The 22,928-nt window shown below is 40.3% G+C and overlaps 1 protein-coding gene across 1 annotated transcript in view; it reads left to right on the top strand.

The window, feature by feature from the left end:
• The window catches only part of LOC126473299 (neprilysin-1-like), a 548,467-nt gene extending 526,330 nt beyond the window's left edge, over positions 1-22,137 (top strand). The window contains exons 12-13 of the mRNA XM_050100269.1: positions 4,928-5,124; positions 15,111-22,137. Of these exons, the coding sequence (XP_049956226.1) occupies positions 4,928-5,124; positions 15,111-15,383 (470 nt within the window). The 3' untranslated portion in view covers positions 15,384-22,137. The remainder of the gene's footprint in view (positions 1-4,927; positions 5,125-15,110) is intronic.
• Positions 22,138-22,928: the final 791 nt, after the last annotated feature.

The following is a 22,928-nucleotide window of genomic DNA, read 5'->3' as shown; positions in this document are numbered from 1 at the left end:
GCTGAAAATCCAAAGACATTTTGGTCGTATGTGAAGTATGCTAGCAGCAAGATACAATCAATGCTTTCTCTGCTCGATAGCAGTGGAAATACTACCGACAACAGTGCTGCCAAAGCAGAGTTACTAAGCATAGCCTTCCGAAATTTCTTCACCAAAGAAGACACAGTAAATATTCCAGAATTAGAATCAAGAACAGCTGGAAACATGAGTAAGGTAGAAATAGATATCCTCGGAGTAGTGAAGCAAAATAAATCACTTAACAAAAGCAAGTCTTCCGGTCCAGACTGTATACCAGTTAGGTCCCTTTCAGAGTATGTTGATGCAATAGCTCCATACTTAACAATCATATATAAAACCGATCGCTCGACGAAAGATCCGCACCCAAAGATTGGAAAGTTGCACAGGTTACACCAGTATTCAAGAAAGGCAGCAGGAGTAATCCACTGAATTACAAGCCCATGTCATTCGATATGAAGCAGGATTTTGAAACATATATTGTGGTGGAACATTATGAATTACCTCGAAACGAACAGTCTATAGACACACAGTCAACACGGATTTAGAAAACGTCGTTCTCGTGAAACACAACTAGCTCTTTACTCACACGCAGTGTTGAGTGCTATTGACAGAGGATTTCAGATTGATTTCGTATTTCTAGATTTCCAGAAGGCTTTTGGTATTGTAACACAAAAGCGGCTTGTAGTAAAATTGCGTGTTTATGGTGTATCGTATCACATTTAGTTATGTGACTGGATTCGTGATTTCCTGTCAGAGAGGTCACAGTTCGTAGTAATTGACAGAAAGTAATCAAGCAAAACAGAAGTGATTTCTGGCGTTCCACAAGGTATCTTGTAGTATTATAGGCCCTTTGCTGTTCCTTATCTGTATAAACGATTTCGGGGATAATCTGAACAGCCGTGTTAGGTTGATTGCAGATGATGCTGTCCTTTGTCGTCTAGTAAAGTCATCAGAAGACAATCGGTTTAGAAAAGATAGCTGTATGGTTCGAAGATTGGCAACTGACCTTAAGTAATGAAAAGTGTGAGGTCATCCACATGAGTGCTAAAAGGAATCCTTTAAACTTCGGTTACACGATAAATCAGTCAAATCAAAAGGCCACATTCAACAAAATACCTAGGAATTACAATTACTAAGAACTTGAATAGAAAAAAAACACATAAAAATGTTGTGGGGAAGGCGAACAAAGACTAGGTTTTATTGGCAGAACACTTAGAAGGTGCAACAGATCCACTAAAGAGACTGCGTACACTACGCCTGTCGGTCCTATTTTGGAGCACTGCTGCGCTGTGGGATGCATTTCAGATGGGATTAATGAGTACATCGAGAAAGTTCAAAGAAGAGCAGCATGTTTTGTACTATCGCGAAGTAGGAGTGAGACCGTATCACGGGCATGATACAGGATTTGGGGTGGAAACTATTAAAAAAAAAAAAAAAGATGTTTTTCGTTGCGGCGGAAATTTCAATCACCAACTTTCTCCTCTGAATGTGAAAATATTTTGTTAACTCAGTTCTACATAGTGAGAAATGATCATCATAATAAAATATGCGAAATCGGAGCTCGCACGGAAAGATGTAGGTGTTGTTTTTTTCCGCGCGCTGTACGAGATTGGAATAATAGTTAATTACTGGGAAGGTGGTTCGATGAACCCTCTGCCAGGCACTTAAATGTGATTTGCAGAGTTGTTGTTGTTGTTGTGGTCTTCAGTCCAGAGACTGGTTTGATGCAGCTCTCCATGCTACTCTATCCTGTGTGCAAGCTGCTTCATCTGCCAGTACGTACTGCAGCCTACATCCTTCTGAATCTGTTTAGTGTATTCATCTCTTGGTCTCCCTCTACGTTTTTTACCCTCCACGCTACCCTCCAATACTAAACTGGTAATCCCTTGATGCCTCAGAATATGTCCTACCAACCGATCCCTTCTTCTAGTCAAGTAGTGCCACAATCGTCTCGTCTCCCCAATTCTGTTCAATACCTCCTCATTAGTTATGTGATCTACCTATCTAATCTTCAGCATTCTTCTGTAGCACCACATTTCGAAACCTACTATTCTCTTCTTGTCCAATCTATTTATCGTCCACGTTTCACTTCCATACAAGGCTACGCTCCATACAAATACTTTCAGAAACGACATCCTGACACTTAAAATCTATACTCGATGTTAACAAATTTCTCTTCTTCAGAAACGCTTTCATTGCCATTGCCAGTCTACATTTTATATCCTCTCTACTTCGACCATCATCAGTTATTTTGCTCCCCAAATAGTAAAACTCCTTTACTACTTTAAGTGTCTCATTTCCTAATCTAATTCCCTCAGCATCACCCGAGTTAACTCGCCTACATTCCATTATCCTCGTTTTGCTTTTGTTGATGTTCATCTTATATCCTCCTTTCAAGACACTGTACATTCCGTTCAACTGCTCTTCCAAGTCCTTTGCTGTCTCTGACAGAATTACAATGTCATCGGCGAACCTTAAAGTTTTTATTTCTTCTCCATGTATTTTAATACCTACTCCGAATTTTTCTTTTGTTTCCTTTACTGCTATCTCAATATACAGATTGAATAACATCGGGGATAGGCTACAACCCTGTCTCACTCCCTTCCCAACCACTGCTTCCCTTTCATGTTCCTCGACTCTTATAAATGCTATCTGGTTTCTGTACAAATTGTAAATAGCCTTTCTCTCCCTGTATTTTACTCCTGCCACCTTCAGAATTTGAAGCAGAATATTCCAGCCAACATTGTCAAAAGCTTTCTCTAAGTCTACAAATGCTAGAAACGTAGATAAGAAGATAAGATTTGCAGAGTATCCATGTAGATATAGATGCAGATGCAGATGTAGATGAAACCTCAGAAAGTATCGGTTTCCGGACCCACTTCTATTGAATGCGAGATGCCTTTAACAGGTTCCACAACGAAACATTGTCTCGAAATTTGGTAGAAAACCCGAAGAAATCCTGGACATGTGTAAAGTACACAAGCGGCAAGACGCAGTCAATACCTTCGCAGCGCAGTGCCGATGGTACTGTTACCGACGACTGTGTCGCTAAAGCGGAGTTTTTGAACGCAGTTTTCCGAAATTCCTTCACCAGGGAAGACAAATGGAATATTCCAGAATTTGAAACACGAACATATGCTAGCATGAGTTTCTTAGAAGTAGATACCTTAGGGGTTGCGAAGCAACTCAAATCGCTTGATAGGGGCAAGTCTTCAGGTCCAGATTGTATACCGATTAGGTTCCTTTCAGATTACACTGATCCCTACTTAACGATCATATACAATCGCTCGCTCACCGATAGATCTGTACCTACAGATTGGAAAATTGCGCAGGTCGCACCAGTGTTTAAGAAGGGTAGTAAGAGTAATCCATCTAACTGCAGACCTATATCATTGACGTCGGTTTGCAGTAGGGTTTTGGAGCATATACTGTATTCAAACATTATAAATCACCTCGAAGGGAACGATCTATTGATACATAATCAGCATGGATTCAGAAAACATCGTTCTTGTGCAACGCAGCTAGCTCTTTATTCGCACGAAGTAATGACCGCTATCGACAGGGGATCTCAAGTTGATTCCGTATTTCTAGATTTCCGGAAAGCTTTTGACACCGTTCCTCACAAGCGACTTCTAATCAAGCTGCGGGCCTATGGGGTATCGTCTCAGTTGTGCGACTGGATTCGTGATTTTCTGTCAGGAAGGTCGCAATTCGTAGTAATAGACGGCAAATCATCGAGTAAAACTGAAGTGATATCAGGTGTTCCCCAGGGAAGCGTCCTGGGACCTCTGCTGTTCCTGATCTATATAAATGACCTGGGTGACAATCTGAGCAGTTCTCTTAGGTTGTTCGCAGATGATGCTGTAATTTACCGTCTAGCAAGGTCATCCGAAGACCAGTATCAGTTGCAAAGCGATTTAGAAAAGATTGCTGTATGGTGAGGCAGGTGGCAGTTGACGCTAAATAACGAAAAGTGTGAGGTGATCCACATGAGTTCCAAAAGAAATCCGTTGGAATTCGATTACTCGATAAATTCTCAAGGCTGTCAATTCAACTAAGTACCTGGGTGTTAAAATTACGATCAACTTCAGTTGGAAAGACCACACAGATAATATTGTGGGGGAAACGAGCCAACGGTTGCGTTTCATTGGCAGTACACTTAGAAGATGCAACAAGTCAACTAAAGAGACAGCTTACACTACACTCGTTCGTCCTCTGTTAGAATATTGCTGCGCGGTGTGGGATCCTTACCAGGTGGGATTGACGGAGGACATCGAAAGGGTGCAAAAAAGGGCAGCGCGTTTTGTATTATCACGTAATAGGGGAGAGAGTGTGGCAGATATGATACGCGGGTTGGGATGGAAGTCATTAAAGCAAAGACGTTTTTCGTCGCGGAGAGATCTATTTACGAAATTTCAGTCACCAACTTTCTCTTTCGAATGCGAAAATATTTTGTTGAGTCCAACCTACATAGGTAGGAATGATCATCAAAATAAAATAAGAGAAATCAGAGCTCGAACAGAAAGGTTTAGGTGTTCGTTTTTCCCGCGCGCTGTTTGGGAGTGGAATTGTAGAGAGGTAGTATGATTGTGGTTCGATGAACCCTGTGCCAAGCACTTAGATGTGAATTGCAGAGTAATCATGTAGATGTAGATGTAGATGTAGGTTTCTGTTTTCTTAATCCAGCTTCTAAGATAAGATTTGCAGAGTATCCATGTAGATATAGATGCAGATGCAGATGTAGATGAAACCTCAGAAAGTATCGTTTTCCGGACCTACTTCTATTGAATCTGTTTTTCTTGTCGCGCTGAGTGTTACCACGTCACATAATATTCGACTCCTGTTTGATTCCCTGCACGTACTTGGTACGCGCCTGGTGGCCGGGCTGACGGCAGTAACTGTGTTGCAGGCCGGCAGTTCGACAAGGACGGCAACATGATGCAGTGGTGGAACAACGCCACGGTGCGCGCCTTCCGCGAGCGCGCGCAGTGCATCATCGACCAGTACTCGCGCTACAAGCTGGACGAGGTGGGCCTCTTCGTCAACGGCCGCATGACGCAGGGCGAGAACATCGCCGACAACGGCGGCCTCAAGCAGTCCTTCCGGGTGAGCGCCGCACAGCTGTGTCGAAGCGATGTCTAATGTTTTTCCAGCTTGTAGGTTCCATCACTGAAGCGTGATTGAGGAAAGGCCTGCAAATTATTCATATATTGCTGGCATAATCCCGTCATTGGACTCAAAGCGTCTTACAGCAATTACTATTCTTAGATTTGCAAACAGGCAGAATTCTAGAATTATTTTCCCTATGAGTGTTCTCCCAGAAAAGAGACCAATTTTATGAATGTAAATAGTTACATGGATTTTACAATAACCGGACAGAGAAAAAGAAGCCTACTGTTAACGATACATACATGACAAGAGATTCCACAACGTTGTCGAGGTTTTAATTTATCCTTTACTTCATCGTCTCAGTTGAACATTCATTTGTTTAGATTACTACAAGGACGAGTCAAATAAAAACCTTAAACTTATAATAATAAATCGAAATTTCGCGCCGTTATCCTGTAAGTTGGTAAGCGTGCTACAAACAGTGTGCAGAATGGCCTGTAGGTGGCAGCATAGTTCAGATGCACACATCCCGTCGCAGTATCAGTATAAAGATGGCCGCCCCACTTGCGACTTGCACCAGGGAAGAACAGAGTTCTGTTATTCGGTTTTTGCGTAGCGTAGGTGTGAAACCTATTGAAATTCATGGACGAACGAAGGTTCAGTACGGTGATGCATGTTTGTCACAGCAGCAAGTCTACGAATGGAGTAGGAAGTGGAAGATGCTCCTCGTCCAGGTCAGGCACAAGGAGTTGTGACTCCACAGAACATTGCAGCAGTTGAAGCCATAGTGAAGAAAAACCGCCGAGTGACACTGAATGACATTGCAGCATGTTTACAGATTAGTCATGGGTCAGCACACCACATTGTGCATGATGTGCTCCAGTGTCACAAAGTGTCTGCAAGATGGTTGCCACGGCAGCTGACTCCTGAAATGAGAGAACGATGTGTTGATGCTTGTGAAGGAACTTCTTCGGCGCTTTGAACGAGAAGGTGATGGCTTCCCTGCAAGAATCGTTACTGGGGACGAAACCTGGGTTCACTTCCATCGACCGGAAACGAAGAGAGCGAGCAAGGAATGGCGTCATTCCTGATCACCAAAACCAAAGAAGTTTCGAACAGAACCATCAGCAGGAAAGGTTATGCTGGCTCTCTTTTGGGACGAAAAAGGCGTCATTCTGGATCATTTCATGCCTAGAGGGAACACTGTCAGCAGGACATCGTACACAGATTTCCTAAAAAATCATCTGCGGCCTGCAATCAAATCAAAGCGAAGCTGGATTGCAGTCAGCAGGTGTCCTTTTGCAACATGGCAATGCAAGGCCCCACACTGCCCGTACAACAGCTGCAACAATCACAGACCTGCATTTTGAATGTCTTCCTCATCCACCATACTCACCAGACCTTGCCCCAAGTGATTTCCATATGTTTGGACCACTCGAAGTCGCAATGGGAGGAAAGAGGTTGTGTCCTGATGAAGAGGTACGCGACGCGCTGCACGAGTGGTTGCGCGAACTACCAAAAGAATTTTTTTCTAAAGGAATTTATGCACTTTGTAAGCGCTGGAGGACTTGCATTGAGCGTCTGGGGAGATTATGTAGAAAAGTGATACAGCTTTGTACCACTTATGCACAATAAAAAATATTTTTAAAAATATTTAACGTTGTCATTTGACTCACCCTCGTAGTTACGATGATCTTCAAATCTATGTAGTCGCATACGTGGCCCATCCTATCCACAATGTACTAAACATCAAAATGTCACACATAAAATTTCCCAACTACATTCCATTCTTGTATTAACAATGAGTCGGCGGAAGAAGATCCTTGAGAGTTACAGTGGGCTTGGGAAAGGCGTCTGGTGCGTCTACCTGAACCCGCATGCAACGTGATTTCCATACGTCTCTACGCCAACGTCTCGGTGTTGCCACAGCTTCATAGTCGGCATAGTCGGCTATTGTTTTCGTCTGCAGTCGTTCGGTTCAGATGAAAGTTGACAACAGTGCTCACAGCTGTAGGAATCTTCTTTCACTGACTCTACTACAGAATACAGTATTCTAGACACAAGAGTTGATCGTGGTTAGAAACTACATACATGTGAAGATGATAAAATATTGATCGAAACCAGTCATAAAAAATATACAACTGAGGCGATGAAACAAAGAATAAATTACATTCATGTTCAGAACAAAAAAATAGAACGGCTTGAACGATTAGAGACAGGACGTTCATATTCACAGGACGTATACATACGTTAGTATATTGTGCAGAAACGATTAGCATCTCAGTCACCTTGGTTCAGTATCTGTCCCATTTCTAGTAGGCACGGGATCCGCCATGGATCCTGATAAATTGTTCCATGCCTGATGACATCGACGCGTATAACGCGCGAATGGCCTCCTGTGGTATAGCCATCCATGGTGCGTTCACCTGGTTCCGAAGTTCATCTGTGGTGGTTGGCACTGGGTCACAGCGCTTCACCCGTTGCACTGCTGAAACACTTCGTTCCACACGAGTAGCAATTTCCCGGATTCTCCCAGACCAATAATGCTGCCTCTTTCCGTCGTTGATTTGACGGTACGGTTCCAGAATAAGTTTGCCAAGCATCCTGCACGTCTGCTCAATTCACACTGACAGCGTCAACGAGAACAGCAGGCACGTTTTATCGGTAAGTGTTGTTGTTCCGCGATGTCGATGTTTACCTTGGACCCGCGGGCCGACATGACTCAAATGCTAGTCATTTCTGCAGAACATACTAATGTACATATCCTGTGAATATGAAAGTCCTGCCGGCCGGTGTGGCTGTGCGGTTCTAGGCGCTTCAGTCTGGAACCGCGTGACCGCTACGGCCGCAGGTTCGAATCCTGCCTCGGGCATGGATGTGTGTGATGTCCTTAGGTTAGTTAGGTTTAATTAGTTCTAAGTTCTAGGCGACTGATGACCTCAGAAGTTAAGTCGCATAGTGCTCAGAGCCATTTGAGCCATGAAAGTCCTAGCCGCGCGGATTGGCCGCGCAATTAGAGGCGCCATGTCACTGAATGCGTGGCCCCTCCCGCCGAAGGTTCGAGTCCTCCCTCGGCCATGAGTGTGTGTGTTGTTCTTAGCATAAGTCAGTTTAAGTTAATTTAAATAGTGTGTAAGTCTAGGGACCGATGACCTCAGCAGTTTGGCCTCTTAGAAATTCACACACATTTGAGCATTTATGAACGTACTATCTCTAGTCGTTCAAGGTGTTCCGTTTTTTCTGAACATGAGAGTAAAAGAAAAATCCTACGTTCTTCATAAATAAAGATGTAAGTAGACTAAAATTGTTTCAACAGTGAAAAAGTCGTATCTAATGAAGGAAAGTGGAAAGAAAACAAGACACCAGGCTTAAAGTAAATAGGCTCTATGTATAGCCTTCTAAATATTTCTTAATGTACTTGTATGTTATGTCATTGCAGAAAGGAGCTATCGTGCTCGGAAGTGCCCCTGATCACACCGTAAATATAGTTGCCCGATTTGTTGTTGTAACAACGTGGAGTGTCGAATGCGTCGACAGGGAATGTTGTACAACTCACCGCGACGTCTCTTTGTGAGAACAGTGTTCGTGAAAAGATCCTAAGCGCCACGGATTGGAGAAGAGCGTCACACCTTCCCAATGATAACAATCAATTTCAAACTCGACTAGGATTCTTGAAATCAGAGACTGCGCGTCCATCTCAACCAGTTTCCTAGCGACCGTTATGAAGCGAGCTGCATGCGATGGCAATTTGGAGTCGGATATCTCTTAAAAGGCCATTGCTTATAGCGGCACATATTTCTGCGCGCCCTGAAAGGGCCTAAACAACGTAAACCGGACAGTAGTTGTCTGGAGGTATGCAGTGTGTCCAAGGAGTTGTGATTTTGCCTCTTTTCAGATGATGCGAGGCGTTTAACCCGCAGTGCACTGAGGGTGTAGTTGAGAGGAGAGGTGGTTCTGAGATATTTTGGGTAGTTGTCTTCGTACGATTTCTTAAGCTCATTCATTCAGATTGTCGCGAACGCGAATCAGGAAATTTGCTCCATCATTCCCGGTGATCAACTGCAGCTCATTCTTGTTTATTTTCGTGGTGAGTACGCCGTGAATATCCCTCTCTTCCAAGACGACAACAGCCGTATTCATTGGGCCACGCGCATGCGTTCCTCATTTGACAGACACTCAGGTACTCAATCGCACCTCAGCAGCCTCGCTAAGTAAGCCGAAAATCTCATAGGAAATGTCTGGGACTGTTAAGAACAGCGGGCCAAATGTGACAGTCAGCGCCCCCACAGTATGGTGGGTGTACAAGGTCCAATCATGTGGATAGCTACAGTTGGATATGACATACCTAAAGAAAATTGTGGACTCTCTTCCTGGCCTTATGTAGGGCATTATCAAGGCCAGAGGCAGTGTCATACGGTATTGGCATCATGCTGGAGGTGATCGATTTTTCCTAAATGGCTCTGAACACTATGAGACTTCACTTCTGAGGTCATCAGTCCCCTATAACTTAGAACTACTTAAACCTAACTAACCTAAGGACATCACACACATCCATTCCAGAAGCAGGATTCGAACCTGCGACCGTAGCGGTCGCGCGGTTCTAGACTGTAGCGCCTAAAACCGCTCGGCCACCCCGGCCGGCTTGATTTTTCCTATCCGGTGGGATTATGTATACAGGACACAACAAAAAGCTACATCCTAAGTTTCAGGAATCATTCCCCACACACAGAGGAAGGATATGTATTACATTGATATTAGTCCGCAAACACTTCCTTTCCATGATAGAGCTGATTTTCTACTTATCTTCATAGTCACATGAATTTCGGAAAACACACCGAAACAGAAAGTGTCAACATTATATGAAACTCTGTTTTTCGTGAAATGTTCAAAATACGCTCTTGGTGACAGTATGAAACTCTGTCCTAAATGAGATGTTGAAAATGGCCTTCGTTAACAAGAATACATGTGTCAACCCCCTGTCGCATTGAATCTCTGATGCAGTGGTACATCTATGCAGAATCATGTCATCAACGAAGATTTTCTGTCAACGTTTCGGACGGCATTGTTGGTGACACTGCGGCATCATATTCTTCCGCCCAGGCCCCACGCAGAAACTTGGCATGGTTTCTTAAAGAATGCTCCGCCTCTTCTGCTCGAACATGTGCCTTTAGCTGTGCGACAAAACATATACTTCTTGCACGGTGGCTTTTCTTATCATTTCAGTTAATGCTTATGTGCTTCTAAATAACATATCCCGTGACGGATGGATAGGTAGATGTAGACCAATTCCTCGACCTCAGCGCTCTCCATAGCTAAACCCACTAGCGTTTCGGAGGCATTTGAAATTTCTTGTGTAGTCCGGTACAAGATGTACAGAGTCTTCGTGCCCATATTGCTGAAGGCTGCGAAATAATATGCAATTCTCGAAGGATACACCAGAGCAAAAAAATGGTTCAAATGGGTCTGAGCACTATGGGACTTAACATCAGAGGTCATCAGTCCCCTAGAACTTAGAACTACTTAAACCTAACTAACCTAAGGACATCACGCACATCCATGCCCGAGGCAGGATTCGAACCTGCGAACGTAGTGGTCGCGCTGTTCCAGACTGAAGCGCCTAGAACCGCTCGGCCACACCGGCCGGCTATACCAGAGCAACAGGGATTCAGTGCGACGGCGGGTTGATACATGTATCATTCTAGTGGAGGGAATTGCGAAGAGTAAAATGTTCCATAATGTAAACAAGGAGGTATGCTATGCATTCCATATAAGAAAGCGTTTTCTGTAATGCTTATACGTTCTCTTTCTGGCCGTTTCTCATGTTTACTGTGATTATGAAGAGAAGTGAAATGAGATCTATAGAAACTTAACTCTAACATGGAGATGAAGGGTTTCAGGACTCACGTCCTATTAATATGATTTCTTCCTCAACGTGTCGGAAGTTCCATGCGGTTTTTCGCGGATGATGCTGTAGTATACAGAGAAGTTGCAGCATTAGAAAATTGTAGCGAAATGCAGGAAGATCTGCAGCGGATAGGCACTTGGTGCAGGGAGTGGCAACTGACCCTTAACATAGACAAATGTAATGTATTGCGAATACATAGAAAGAAGGATCCTTTATTGTATGATTATATGATAGTGGAACAAACACTGGTAGCAGTTACTTCTGTAAAATATCTGGGAGTATGCATGCGGAACGATTTGAAGTGGAATGATCATATAAAATTAATTGTTGGTAAGGCGGGTACCAGGTTGAGATTCATTGGTAGAGTGCTTAGAAAATGTAGTCCATCAACAAAGGAGGTGGCTTACAAAACACTCGTTCGACCTATACTTGAGTATTGCTCATCAGTGTGGGATCCGTACCAGATCGGTTTGACGGAGGAGATAGAGAAGATCCAAAGAAGAGCGGCGCGTTTCGTCACAGGGTTATTTGGTAACCGTGATAGCGTTACGGAGATGTTTAATAAACTCAAGTGGCAGACTCTGCAAGAGAGGCGCTCTGCATCGCGGTGTAGCTTGCTCGCCAGGTTTCGAGAGGGTGCGTTTCTGGATGAGGTATCGAATATATTGCTTCCCCCTACTTATACCTCCCGAGGAGATCACGAATGTAAAATTAGAGAGGTTAGAGCGCGCACGGAGGCTTTCAAACAGTCGTTCTTCCCGCGAACCACACGCGACTGGAACAGGAAAGGGAGGTAATGACAGTGGCACGTAAAGTGCCCTCCGCCACACACCGTTGGGTGGCTTGCGGAGTATAAATGTAGATGTAGATGTAGAAATGTTACCTGAGAGTTTGGTTATACATTTTTGTCACACTATATCGTCTCGAGAAATGACTAAAACGTAAACACCACTAGGATTTAGGCCTTAGAACTGTTCCGACTTGGCCGACTGCTATCTATAAGGCAGTACGGAGAGCGATCTGCACTGAGATGACAAAAGTCACGGGAAACCTCCTACTATCACGTCGGACCTCCCTTTGCCTGGCGTAGTGCAGCAACTCGACGTGGAATGGACTAAAGAAGTCGCTGAAAATCCCTTGCAGAAATATTGAGCCATGCTCCCTCTCGAGCCGGCCATAATTGCGAAAGTGTTGCCGGTGCAGGACTTTGCGCACGAACTGACCTCTCGATTATGTCCCGTAAGTGTTCAGTGCGATTCGTGTCGGACGATCTGGGTGGCCAAATCATTCGCTTGAATTGTCCAGAATGTTCTACAAACCAATAGAGAACAGTTTTTGTCAGGTGAGGTGGCGCACTGTCTTCTACAATGGCTGCAAATGGTCTCCAAGTAGTTGAACATAACCATTTTCAGTCAATGATCGTTTCCATTGGACCAGAGGACCCAGTCCATTTCATGGAAATACAGCCCGTACAATTACGGGGCCACCACTGGCTTGCATAGTGCATTGTTCACAACCTGAGTCCACGTCGTCGTGGGCCTGCGCCACACTCGAACCCTACATTCAGCTCTTACCAACTGAAATCGGGACTCATCGGATCAGACCACAGTTTTCCAGTCGTCTAGAGTACAACCGATATGGTCACGAGCCCAGGAGAGGTTCTGGAGGCGATGTCGTGCTGTTAGCAAAGGCACTAGCGTCGGTCGTCTGCTGCCAGCGTCCATTAACGCCTAATTTCGCCGCACTATCCTAAAGGATATGTTTGTCGCAATGTCGCACATTGATTTCTGCGGTTATTTCGAGCAGTGTCGTTTGTCTTCTGTTAGCACTCACAAGTGTACTCAAACACCGCTGCTCTCGGTCGTCGGAAATTACGTTGTCCAAAATGAGAGGCAATGCCTGAAATTTGGTATTCTCGACACACACTTGATACTGTAGATCGCGGAACATTGAATTCCCTAACGGTCCCGGAATTTCCCACGTGTCTAGGCCCAGCTTCCATTCTGCGTTTCCAGTCTGTTAATTACCGTCGTGTGGCCATAATCACGAAGGAAACCATTTCACACGAATCACGTGAGTGTGAATGTCAGCTCCGCCAATGAACTGCTCTTTTACCTTGTGTATACGCTACTACCGCCGTATGTACCGGGTGACCAAAAAGTCAGTATAAATCTGAAAACTGAATAAATCAGGGAATAATGTAGAGAGAGAGGTGCTTGGAATGACATGCGGTTTTATTAGAACCAAAAAAATACAAAAGTCCAAAAAATGTCCGACATATGGCGCTCCATCCGATCAGAATAGCAATAATTAGCATAATAATGTAAGACAAAGCAAAGACGATATTCTTTACAGGAAATGCTCAATATGTCCACCATCATTCCTCAACAATAGCTGTAGTCGAGGAATAATGTTGTGGACAGCACTGTAAAGCAAGTCCGGAATTATGGTGAGGCATTGGCGTCGGATGTTGTCTTTCAGCATCCCTAGAGATGTCGGTCGATCACGATACACTTGCGAATTCAGGTAATCCCAAAGCCAATAATCGCACGGACTGAGGTCTGGGGATCTGCGAGGCCAAGCATGACGAAAGTGGCGGCTGAGCACACGATCATCACCAAACGACGCGCGCAAGAGATCTTTCACGCGTCTAGCCATATGGGGTGGAGCGTCTAGTATGATAAAAAAATTTTAGGTTAAATATATTTGAATTTTTTTTCAATTTTAATCGGATAATTATATATAAAACAATTTTAATCTGATAATTATATATGTATCGTCTTGTGGTCGGCTCCTGATCGTTGTCAGGAGGCTAGTTTTTGATTACGCAAAGACTTCTATTATTTGGAAAAGAACAACCCGGATTTCTTTACGTAATCAGTATGAATTTTATAATTACCTAAGGGACCTTTAACAATTAACAATAAAAAAATTGTATTTGCAAATGAAATCATTAATAAATGGGGCAGCTATGAGTTGTATAGAAGACAAGGAGCGGCCTTCTGTCTACGACCGGGATGCCGCAGTATTATCTGCTGTAGTAAAGGCTGTTTGACATTTATAAAAATATTATGAGATGGAAGTAAAAAAATAAAGGAAAAAATAGAATAAGAAATCTGGTAAACACTAAATATATTCAAACAATTCTCATAAGCAATTAGGGCTTATTTATAGACAGTATAACTTACATAAGTAATTTTCTAACTGTATGGTGTGATCAGATTTCAGCCTGTCCTGTACTAGCTCCTTGGTTCACGTTTCTGTCACAAATTACAGTCATTACTTTTCTCCTTCCCTCGAGACAATTCTTGCACCGTTCAACACCTTCATAACAATACCTTGCCGATTTACAGTTTCGAACATAAATTACTTGAATTTTATTAATTAATAATGTTGTCTGCACGCTGGCAAGACCGCTCACTTTTTTAGCTTAAAGTCAACCTGCTTTACGTTTCCACATTACAAGCAGAAGTACGTAACATCTGAAGATCTACAAAAGTTGTCATCTTTTATTTAGATCGAAGCGAAACGTCAGTTCAGCTTCTGAGAAAATGTTTCTTTGACTGCGCAATCGATGTATTAACGTCCGCGCTAGATGCACATCTTTACAGTTACGTAAATTATATAAAACAAATGTCTTTCAAAGAATATGTCTCATCTCATAAGTTGATCATTTAATATACAGATAGGTGAATGCCTTTCCAAGGGTACTCACAGCTTTCATACTACGGAAATCCCAATAATATTACAAGCGCCATCGTGCATAAACCCCATGTCATTCCAAACATGTGTGTCAACTTGTACCTCTCTATCTACATTATTCCGTGATTTATGCAGTTTTCAAATGTATACTGACTTTTTGATCACGTGGTATGTGTGCATATTGCTATCCCATGATTTTTGTCACCTGAGTGTACTTAAACGGCGAATCCCGCGTGAAGTGGCAGAAGACGAACTTCTGTCAGGCCGTCGGTGCTATACACGCCGCAATTTGTTTGGTTGGTTGGTAGGTCGGTTGGTCCGTGAGCAGAGCCCTTTAGTTGCCCAGTGGTGTAACGGAGACGGTGCGATGTTTCAGGCTTATCGCAAGTGGGTGTCGCGGCACGGCGAGGAGCCGCTACTGCCCGGCATCAACCTGACCCACGACCAGCTGTTCTTCCTCAACTACGCGCAGATCTGGTGCGGCTCGATGCGGCCCGAGGACGCGCTCACTAAGATCCGCTCGTCGGTGCACTCGCCGGGCCCAGTGCGCGTGCTGGGGCCACTGAGCAACTCGTGGGACTTCGCTCGCGCCTACCACTGCCCGCCCGGGTCTCCCATGAACCCCACCAACAAGTGCTCCGTCTGGTAGGCGCAGTTCCTGCTGACCTGCCGCATCAACTGTGTGCGCTGCTCACGCCGAACAGCTTTCAGTTCACCGGAGCCACACGTGTACCTGAAATCAGGGTGGACTAATAGGACACCTCAACACCCCTAACTTCCAGGAGTTCGCGCCCTACGTCTCTCTGCCCTCTCCCGCAATAGCCCTTCCCACCCACGCTCTATGAATCTGCTATGTGTGAGAGTTTCTGCGGTGACTTATCCATCTTCACTATAAAAGTACCGTCTTTTATGAAATCACTGTATTGTCTGCAGACTGTAAGGGATATGATGTGCAACTAATTCCGCAAAAATTTCGGCAACTTCTGAAGTGCCTTGGCACAGGTCTTAATCTAAACTCGTGCCGTAATACTACACATAATCATAGTTAATGACAGTGCACAAGATCATCAAATGTAGCATTGGTGTGACCTTGCGTAAACTTCAAACCATTTGGAAATGTCGTTTATGCAGATTGTGGAAAGAAGTGGACATTATAAACAGAATGGCGACCTCACTTACGGTGCAGTGTACGCCATAATTGAGGCTGGCAGATTTCAGACAATGTCACAGTCACCTATAATTGGGCACTATTTACCTGCCATATTTTCAAGGCCCAACTACAGCATTTCTGCCATATTGAATGGGTCATTATCCTATTACCAGGATTATAACCAACCTGTGATGTCATCATAATGTGGCAGTAATGCACACTATAGTATAAGTGAGATTCATGTACTCCTAGCATATCTCTTACTGACGTCTGCTGAAAATGTTCTTATTTCATGAATACAATACAACAAACCTAAGGCGCCAACTGGAGTAAACATATGGAAAAAATACTGTCTTTTAGATGAGTGTTATTAACATTATTTTACCATAGATGAAAGAGAGAGTACATAAACAAAAGAACGCCTAACCTAATCTTGAAATGTAAGAGAAGATTCCTTTGTGGAGAAATTTCCTATTTGGGGATAAACAGGGGTTTTTGCTATAAAAATTACACCAGCAAGTTTCACAAAGGACAGGAAAGCTGCAAAAGGTGTCATGTTAACAACATACTTACTCTAATCCTATTCCATCGACAAAAGGTAACCAATACTTTTTTAAATCGACGTGGATACAGTTCAGTTCCATTTCTAGGTGTTCTCCCTACACTGTACCTGAAGTATCCAGCAATAGCTGCTAAACAGAAATTTTCGCGATAAGTACGTACTCTCTTATAGGCCTCAGGAACACAGGCATGGGCCTGGGCATAATTATTGGCTTCACCGTTTACCTGCTGCAATGGACGACAGCCAGAGCTACTGGACAACCAGGTATGATTCTCTGAGACTATATTTTTTCCCAAATTTAATTATTACTATAGAATAATGGATAGAGGAATATAAAATATTTCCGGACATGAAACAAAAGTACCAAGAATAGAGGAGGTCTCAAATTTTACAAGTTGTAAGTAGTAGCATTAATAAAACTAATACTACTAACTATTTCCACGTATGTGTTCAGAACGCTCTTCAACACTACTAACAGCTGTCGGCCAGCGTTTGGATAACATCGCAATGCAGTGGCAGTTGTGCAGATACAAAGATCATTGTTCGATATGCCATCAGGAACGAGGTGAGAAGGAAAATTGTCATTAAAAAAATCATTTCAATCTGTAGTAGTTTTGAGAAACCAAAGAGAATCTAAATTTCAGTGGTCAGGTAAAACTCACTTCCGTTAAACGTGAATCCTTTCTAACAAGTAAACAGATTAGCTATTCTGGCTATTGCGACAAGTAAACTGTTCGAAGATTTTTATTTAAGAGGCAATTAACATCTATACCTACCTCCAAAACCTCTGATGATTTCTCCTGTGACGAAATGTTAGGTATGTAATTATGCTTAAGACTATGCCCTAAGAGCTATAAATCATACATCACCAAGGCAATGTCCATAAAACTGACAAACAAGAGAAAATATTAACATTAGAGCCACTAAATTATGGAACTTGATAAGAGAAAAAATTTACAATGTCTTTTATGTTAATAACAGTATAAAATTTGGAAGCACTCTAGTTTACTGTTTTCCCTTTAACAAACAGTTAGCAATGAGTAAAGTTTGGGATACCCCCTGACACATATTTTAACAATAATATACATAGGTGTCTTAAGTGAAAATTGGTAAAAATTGCATCACAGTGTTCAGCGAAAAATACAAAATTTAACAAAGTTAAATACATTTCTTCAACCATACTTATCAACATCAATCCTGTCTATAGAAGAGAGTTACAATAATAAACGTGTGTTTCGTCATGGATACAAGTAAACCGGAAAATTATTTGAGACACATACATCATTTAGCATTTTGCACCCTTAAAACGTGAATTATAAAATGTTTACACATTCTGACAGTGACAGAGAAGATTTTATACATAGAGATTTATTCTGTATAATAAAGGAAAAAAATAATGAGGACTGAAAACAATTTGATATTGATGAACTTTTTCATTGCATGTCAAATCTGAATTTAATTAGGTCACTAATACACTGGGTGATGCACCAACTATTTCAGAAACGATTGTGGAGCTCTGCGAATTCAATATGGATAAAATGATATATGCAATCCTAACTTCTACAGAGTTCAAAAAAGATAGATGTAAAACACATCATTGTTGTATGAGAAACCATCTCAAGCATGTTATGGGTGACAATAATTTCGTTATCTGTTGTGCTAAATTTCGAGCAAAAATGCTTCTCAAAAGTATACATCTCACATTTTTACTGGTAAGCTCAGCCTGATAACTGTTGGTATCTTTCTCATAAAAATTTTGTTAGCAAGTCAGTTTGACACAAAGAGAAATTAAGTTGCTCTCATTCTCACATTCATTTTGTGTAATATTTTGAAAGCTCCTAAATGATTAAAATATAGATGGTGGAGAAAGGCGACAGTGAATTAAGATAGCCTTCTTTGTTTAACTGAAATTATAATACGAATTACAGTGCTAACATCCATCTCATAAAATAGCCAAATGGAAATCTGTAAATGTTCTTTAGTTGTATTTTTTAAATAACAGAAAGGTATGAGAGGATCAAGCAGTTTTTTCTACTCAAAAATTCGTGAAAATGGGAATTACCACATTTTGACACTCACAAGTGACACACAGATTATTCCAAACCTTCTATCTCTGCAAGCCTTTCTGATATTTTTCAGTTTTAGGATGATGGATGTCCTTTAGCAGGCTCTGTCACGTGCTCATAACATTCTTATTAATCTTGGTCAGCTAATTGTGCACAATTTTCATGTTTCATTAGACTACAAGACCATAAACTCAAAATGTGTTTGAATTTATATGTAAGCTTGGGCCAGTCCTTATGTCAGTTGCTCAAACTAATTCCTTCTTTTTATATAAAGAATCTGATGGATTTTCTAGTTTGACTGAAATTTATTTATACAGCCTTTTTAACAAAATAACACAAAAGTGATCCTTCTCGGTGGGCAAGTTAGCTATTGTACTGCATCCATTCAGTTCAAGTGCTAAAATTCATACTTGAGTTGTTAGTAGTATTATAGTTCTGGTGTCAGTTTGCAGGAGAAAGCCTTTCATTTACAAATTATCAAGGCATGTTATACTCCGGTTCTTAGCAAATTACGAAAGAAAGCTTTTTACAACACTGTACATCAATAACTTCATCATATTCTTGAAAGCCTATTCCTCCTTTAAATTTTGTTAAAATGAAGTGAGTTTATGTGCTGTCTCCAGCTGAACCTGTAGGTTGTCACATGGGACTAATTCATGCTGTACCTATGGGAATCTTCAAAGAATACTTTTGATTTAAGAGCAGTGCTTATAGTACAAACTTCTAATTCCGAAAATGTGGTGCCTTATTTTATGTGTTCAAACATAGTAATTCATTGATTTGAATCTTTTTCATTAATGTATCAAATTAACAGTCATTTTATTGAAGTGCTCCATGTTTTCAGGAAAGTGTAAGTGGGCAACATAATAATGTCCAAAAATGTTACAGAGGGTAATTCTGTCTCTCTGACAAATCAAATTTTAGGAATAATTGAAGTATTCTCATTTATTACAAGTACATGACTGAATACATACCTATAGTAATTTGTTAGATGCTTTGTTGTGACTATTACTCAGTAACCAAGTGATAAAACATATGATTCATAGCTTGTAGCAGAGCATAACTCAGTATTAATTACACAACTAACTGTGAATGTTGATAATAAATAACTCCTCTGATGTTTGGACAAAAGACAAAAGTGAAATTACACACCAGAATTCAGTCACAGTGAAACCAATATAATTGAGAATAGATAGAGATGATTCAATAATACTAAAACATTTGAAGTATTTCACATAAATATGCACTTACTTGTCAGTTTGTAGGTACTAAATCAGGGGTTATTAGTATCACTTTGAAATCACATTTAAATGCTTATGAGATAGAAATATGTTCACAATGAATAGGACCCTATGCTGGATCTATTGTTAAACGTTCTGTATTGTTAAAATAAGTTCAGTTTCTATTTTTAGACAACCTCTTCCATAATTTTGTTTTATGATATATTTATTGATATTTTATTTATTGAAATACAATATGTGCCAATTTTTACAAGTTTATAAATAATCAGGCACTAAAACAACTGTTATAATCTTTTCTACTAATTATTGTTGATAACACAAGTGAACAGTGAATGACATAGTTCAAATGATAGTCGAAAATTTTGCTTATAGCATGAAAAGGTTATTTTTTCTCATCTCTTTTGTGGGATGACCTCTAAGGTAGTCCAAACAGACAGTAATGTGCATTTATGTGTACAGACAACTTAATATTTGGTCTGCAGACAGAATTCTTGAGAAACTGTAACAGTTCAACCCCATAAGTGATGGAGATACTTGGCCTTCACATAGTCCATATTCAGTGTTGCTTTTAGAGTTATGCTCTGCTTCAACGGACACTACCAATCATAAATTTTCCATCTGCAATAGATATAAGATCTGCTTAAGTTGATTATACATACAGGGAATATAGTTTATTTGTAAAGAGAGTCCTCTAACATTTATGTAAATCTGATGGACATTCCATTATTACTATTGGGGAAAAAACACAGAGAAAAACAGATTTTTAAATACTTGAGGAAGGCAATTCCATTACACATTTATGAGTAAATAAAAAAGTAAATCTTGACCTGCAAATGCGGCATGCCATTGTGGATGTGTATTGCAATAATACAAAACCAACAAAACAATTGTGATATTTAATGATTTAGATTTTTGGATGAATATCTGTATGTGTCAACACAAAACATAAAAGGACTGATGAGTTAATGTAACTTAGCACTCAAAAATATTTTCAGTGATACATCATCATAATTATATATATATAAGACTTACTCCACATATCACTGGAAGACTTTTCTTAGTATTACAATTGTCTAAAGTAATTTCCATGCAGAATTTTAATATGGCAGCTTGAAATATGACATTCATACAACAAGTGGCCAACTTCCATTTATAACAAGTGACATTTATACAAATATATGCATCATGTACAAGTAATTTATTTATGTCATTTATCAACACTGTTAATCCTGGAGGCATTAAAGTAACTAATTTATTCATATTTGCATACAATATTTTGTTACTGTATATCTGAATCATAAACGATCTTTGTCTTCTACCCTTCACTGCATTCCTCTAAGATATTTTCCTGTATGGTCATCAGGATTTTTGCAAATATTTATAAAGCCTAGAAGAATTTTGCATGATCATTTGTACAGCTTAGCTTCAGCAATGTTAAATAAACTGAATGCTAAAGAAATCGACGATACTTCTTGTAAATAATCTTGCAATTTATGATATTGGCAAACTGAATTTTATGTTATTATATGCCTAAGTAATGTGGTCTTTAAATTGTTCACATACTTCTGAGTTCCTCACTAGGAATAATAATAAAATAGCTGATAGAGAGAGATATAGGTAAAAATTTAAGTTTCTAAATACCAACACTGTCTTTAGGCATATAACAATTGCTAAAAACCTGTTTACAACATGGAAATAATATTTACATATTAAACCTACTTAGAAAATCTGCCTGACAGATGTATAATAAAAATAATGTATATTTTCATATACAATTTTCACAAAGATGAAATGACTAGGAAATTTAATTTACATTGCTGTATTTTGAAAATTAAAACGTGTGAATAACAACTTACGGAGCATATTGTGAATATATGGAGACCATCATCTTTTGTGCTTGGTACTCCTGGCAGTGGTGTTAATGTGTTTTCAAACAGTATGTCACAATTTAGAAAAATGCCTTTGCATTTTTTCTTTGTTTGAACTAACAATTTATGCTCTGTTATTAGTAGACCAACAGTTAAACATCATTTACTGATATGGAGTAAATGTTCCCTATCTTTGGAAAGTCTACAAAGAGATGCAACAGACAGTAAAATGATAACACAAATGTCAGACAATATGTGACTAGCCAGCAGTTACAAATGGCGATAAGATATTTACATTTCTTGCTATTATTATAGATTTTGTGATATTGCAAGGAAAAAATTAATTTCATTCATTTTTATAATTATGCAAACTAGACAATAGCAATCCCTTCTTTCATACAGAGTAACATATAACCATTTTCAGATGATTGTAGATGTAAATTTGGCATGTATTTTCCAAGAAAATCTCTTCCAGAATTGTATCTTCACAACAGAAACCTGAGATTAAAAATCAGTACCTACACTGGAATATGTTGTATTCATTTCTGCTATTGGTAGCACATACAGTCACTTATATGTCCTTCTGTTTTACTTACACTCATAATTTAAATTTCCAATACCACTACAGATTTTTCAGAATTGTTTGAGCTTATTGATGAAAGAAATGAGTTACAAAGGTCCTTGACAATCTGCAAAATAAAGAATGGATTTGTACTTAGCAGCCAGCAGACTATTTTTGCCCACTTTTTGTGGTTTGAAGAAGAGATAAATGCACTAATTTTGAGGATAGAGAGTTATTACAAAAATACAGAACTAATAGCATTCATTGAATAATTTCTTTTTGTTTAAGATGTTGCACAAAAGCAAAATATGTTAGCTATGTTTCATAGGTCATATGTATGTACCCTACTTTCAGTCACATCAAGGATACATAGAGGATAATGATGAAACTATAACCTTTTGTGATTGGTACTCCCAGCACTGGTATTGATATATTATTATTAATAAGCCAACAGTTAAACATTTTAGAAACCCTACAAGAAAATGGAGCCAACAGTATTGTAGTGAGTGAGTGAATGTGTGTGTGTGTGTGTGTGTGTGTGTGTGTGTGTGTGTGTGTAACAGCAGTAAACTGTTAAAATAAGAAAAGACCCTAAATGTTTAATTTTATGTGTTAATCTTCTGCGTTACTTTTTAAGTAAACTGTTAAAAGAAGAAGAGAATCTAAGTGTTTAACTTTATATGTTAATCTTCTACATTATTTTTTTTACTCTTGGACAGTTAACTGTAGTATCTAAGTACAGGAT

The sequence above is a fragment of the Schistocerca serialis genome, chromosome 4, assembly GCF_023864345.2.
Source record: "Schistocerca serialis cubense isolate TAMUIC-IGC-003099 chromosome 4, iqSchSeri2.2, whole genome shotgun sequence".
Taxonomy (NCBI): Eukaryota; Metazoa; Arthropoda; class Insecta; order Orthoptera; family Acrididae; genus Schistocerca; species Schistocerca serialis.
This window is presented reverse-complemented; position numbering and strand designations above follow the sequence as displayed.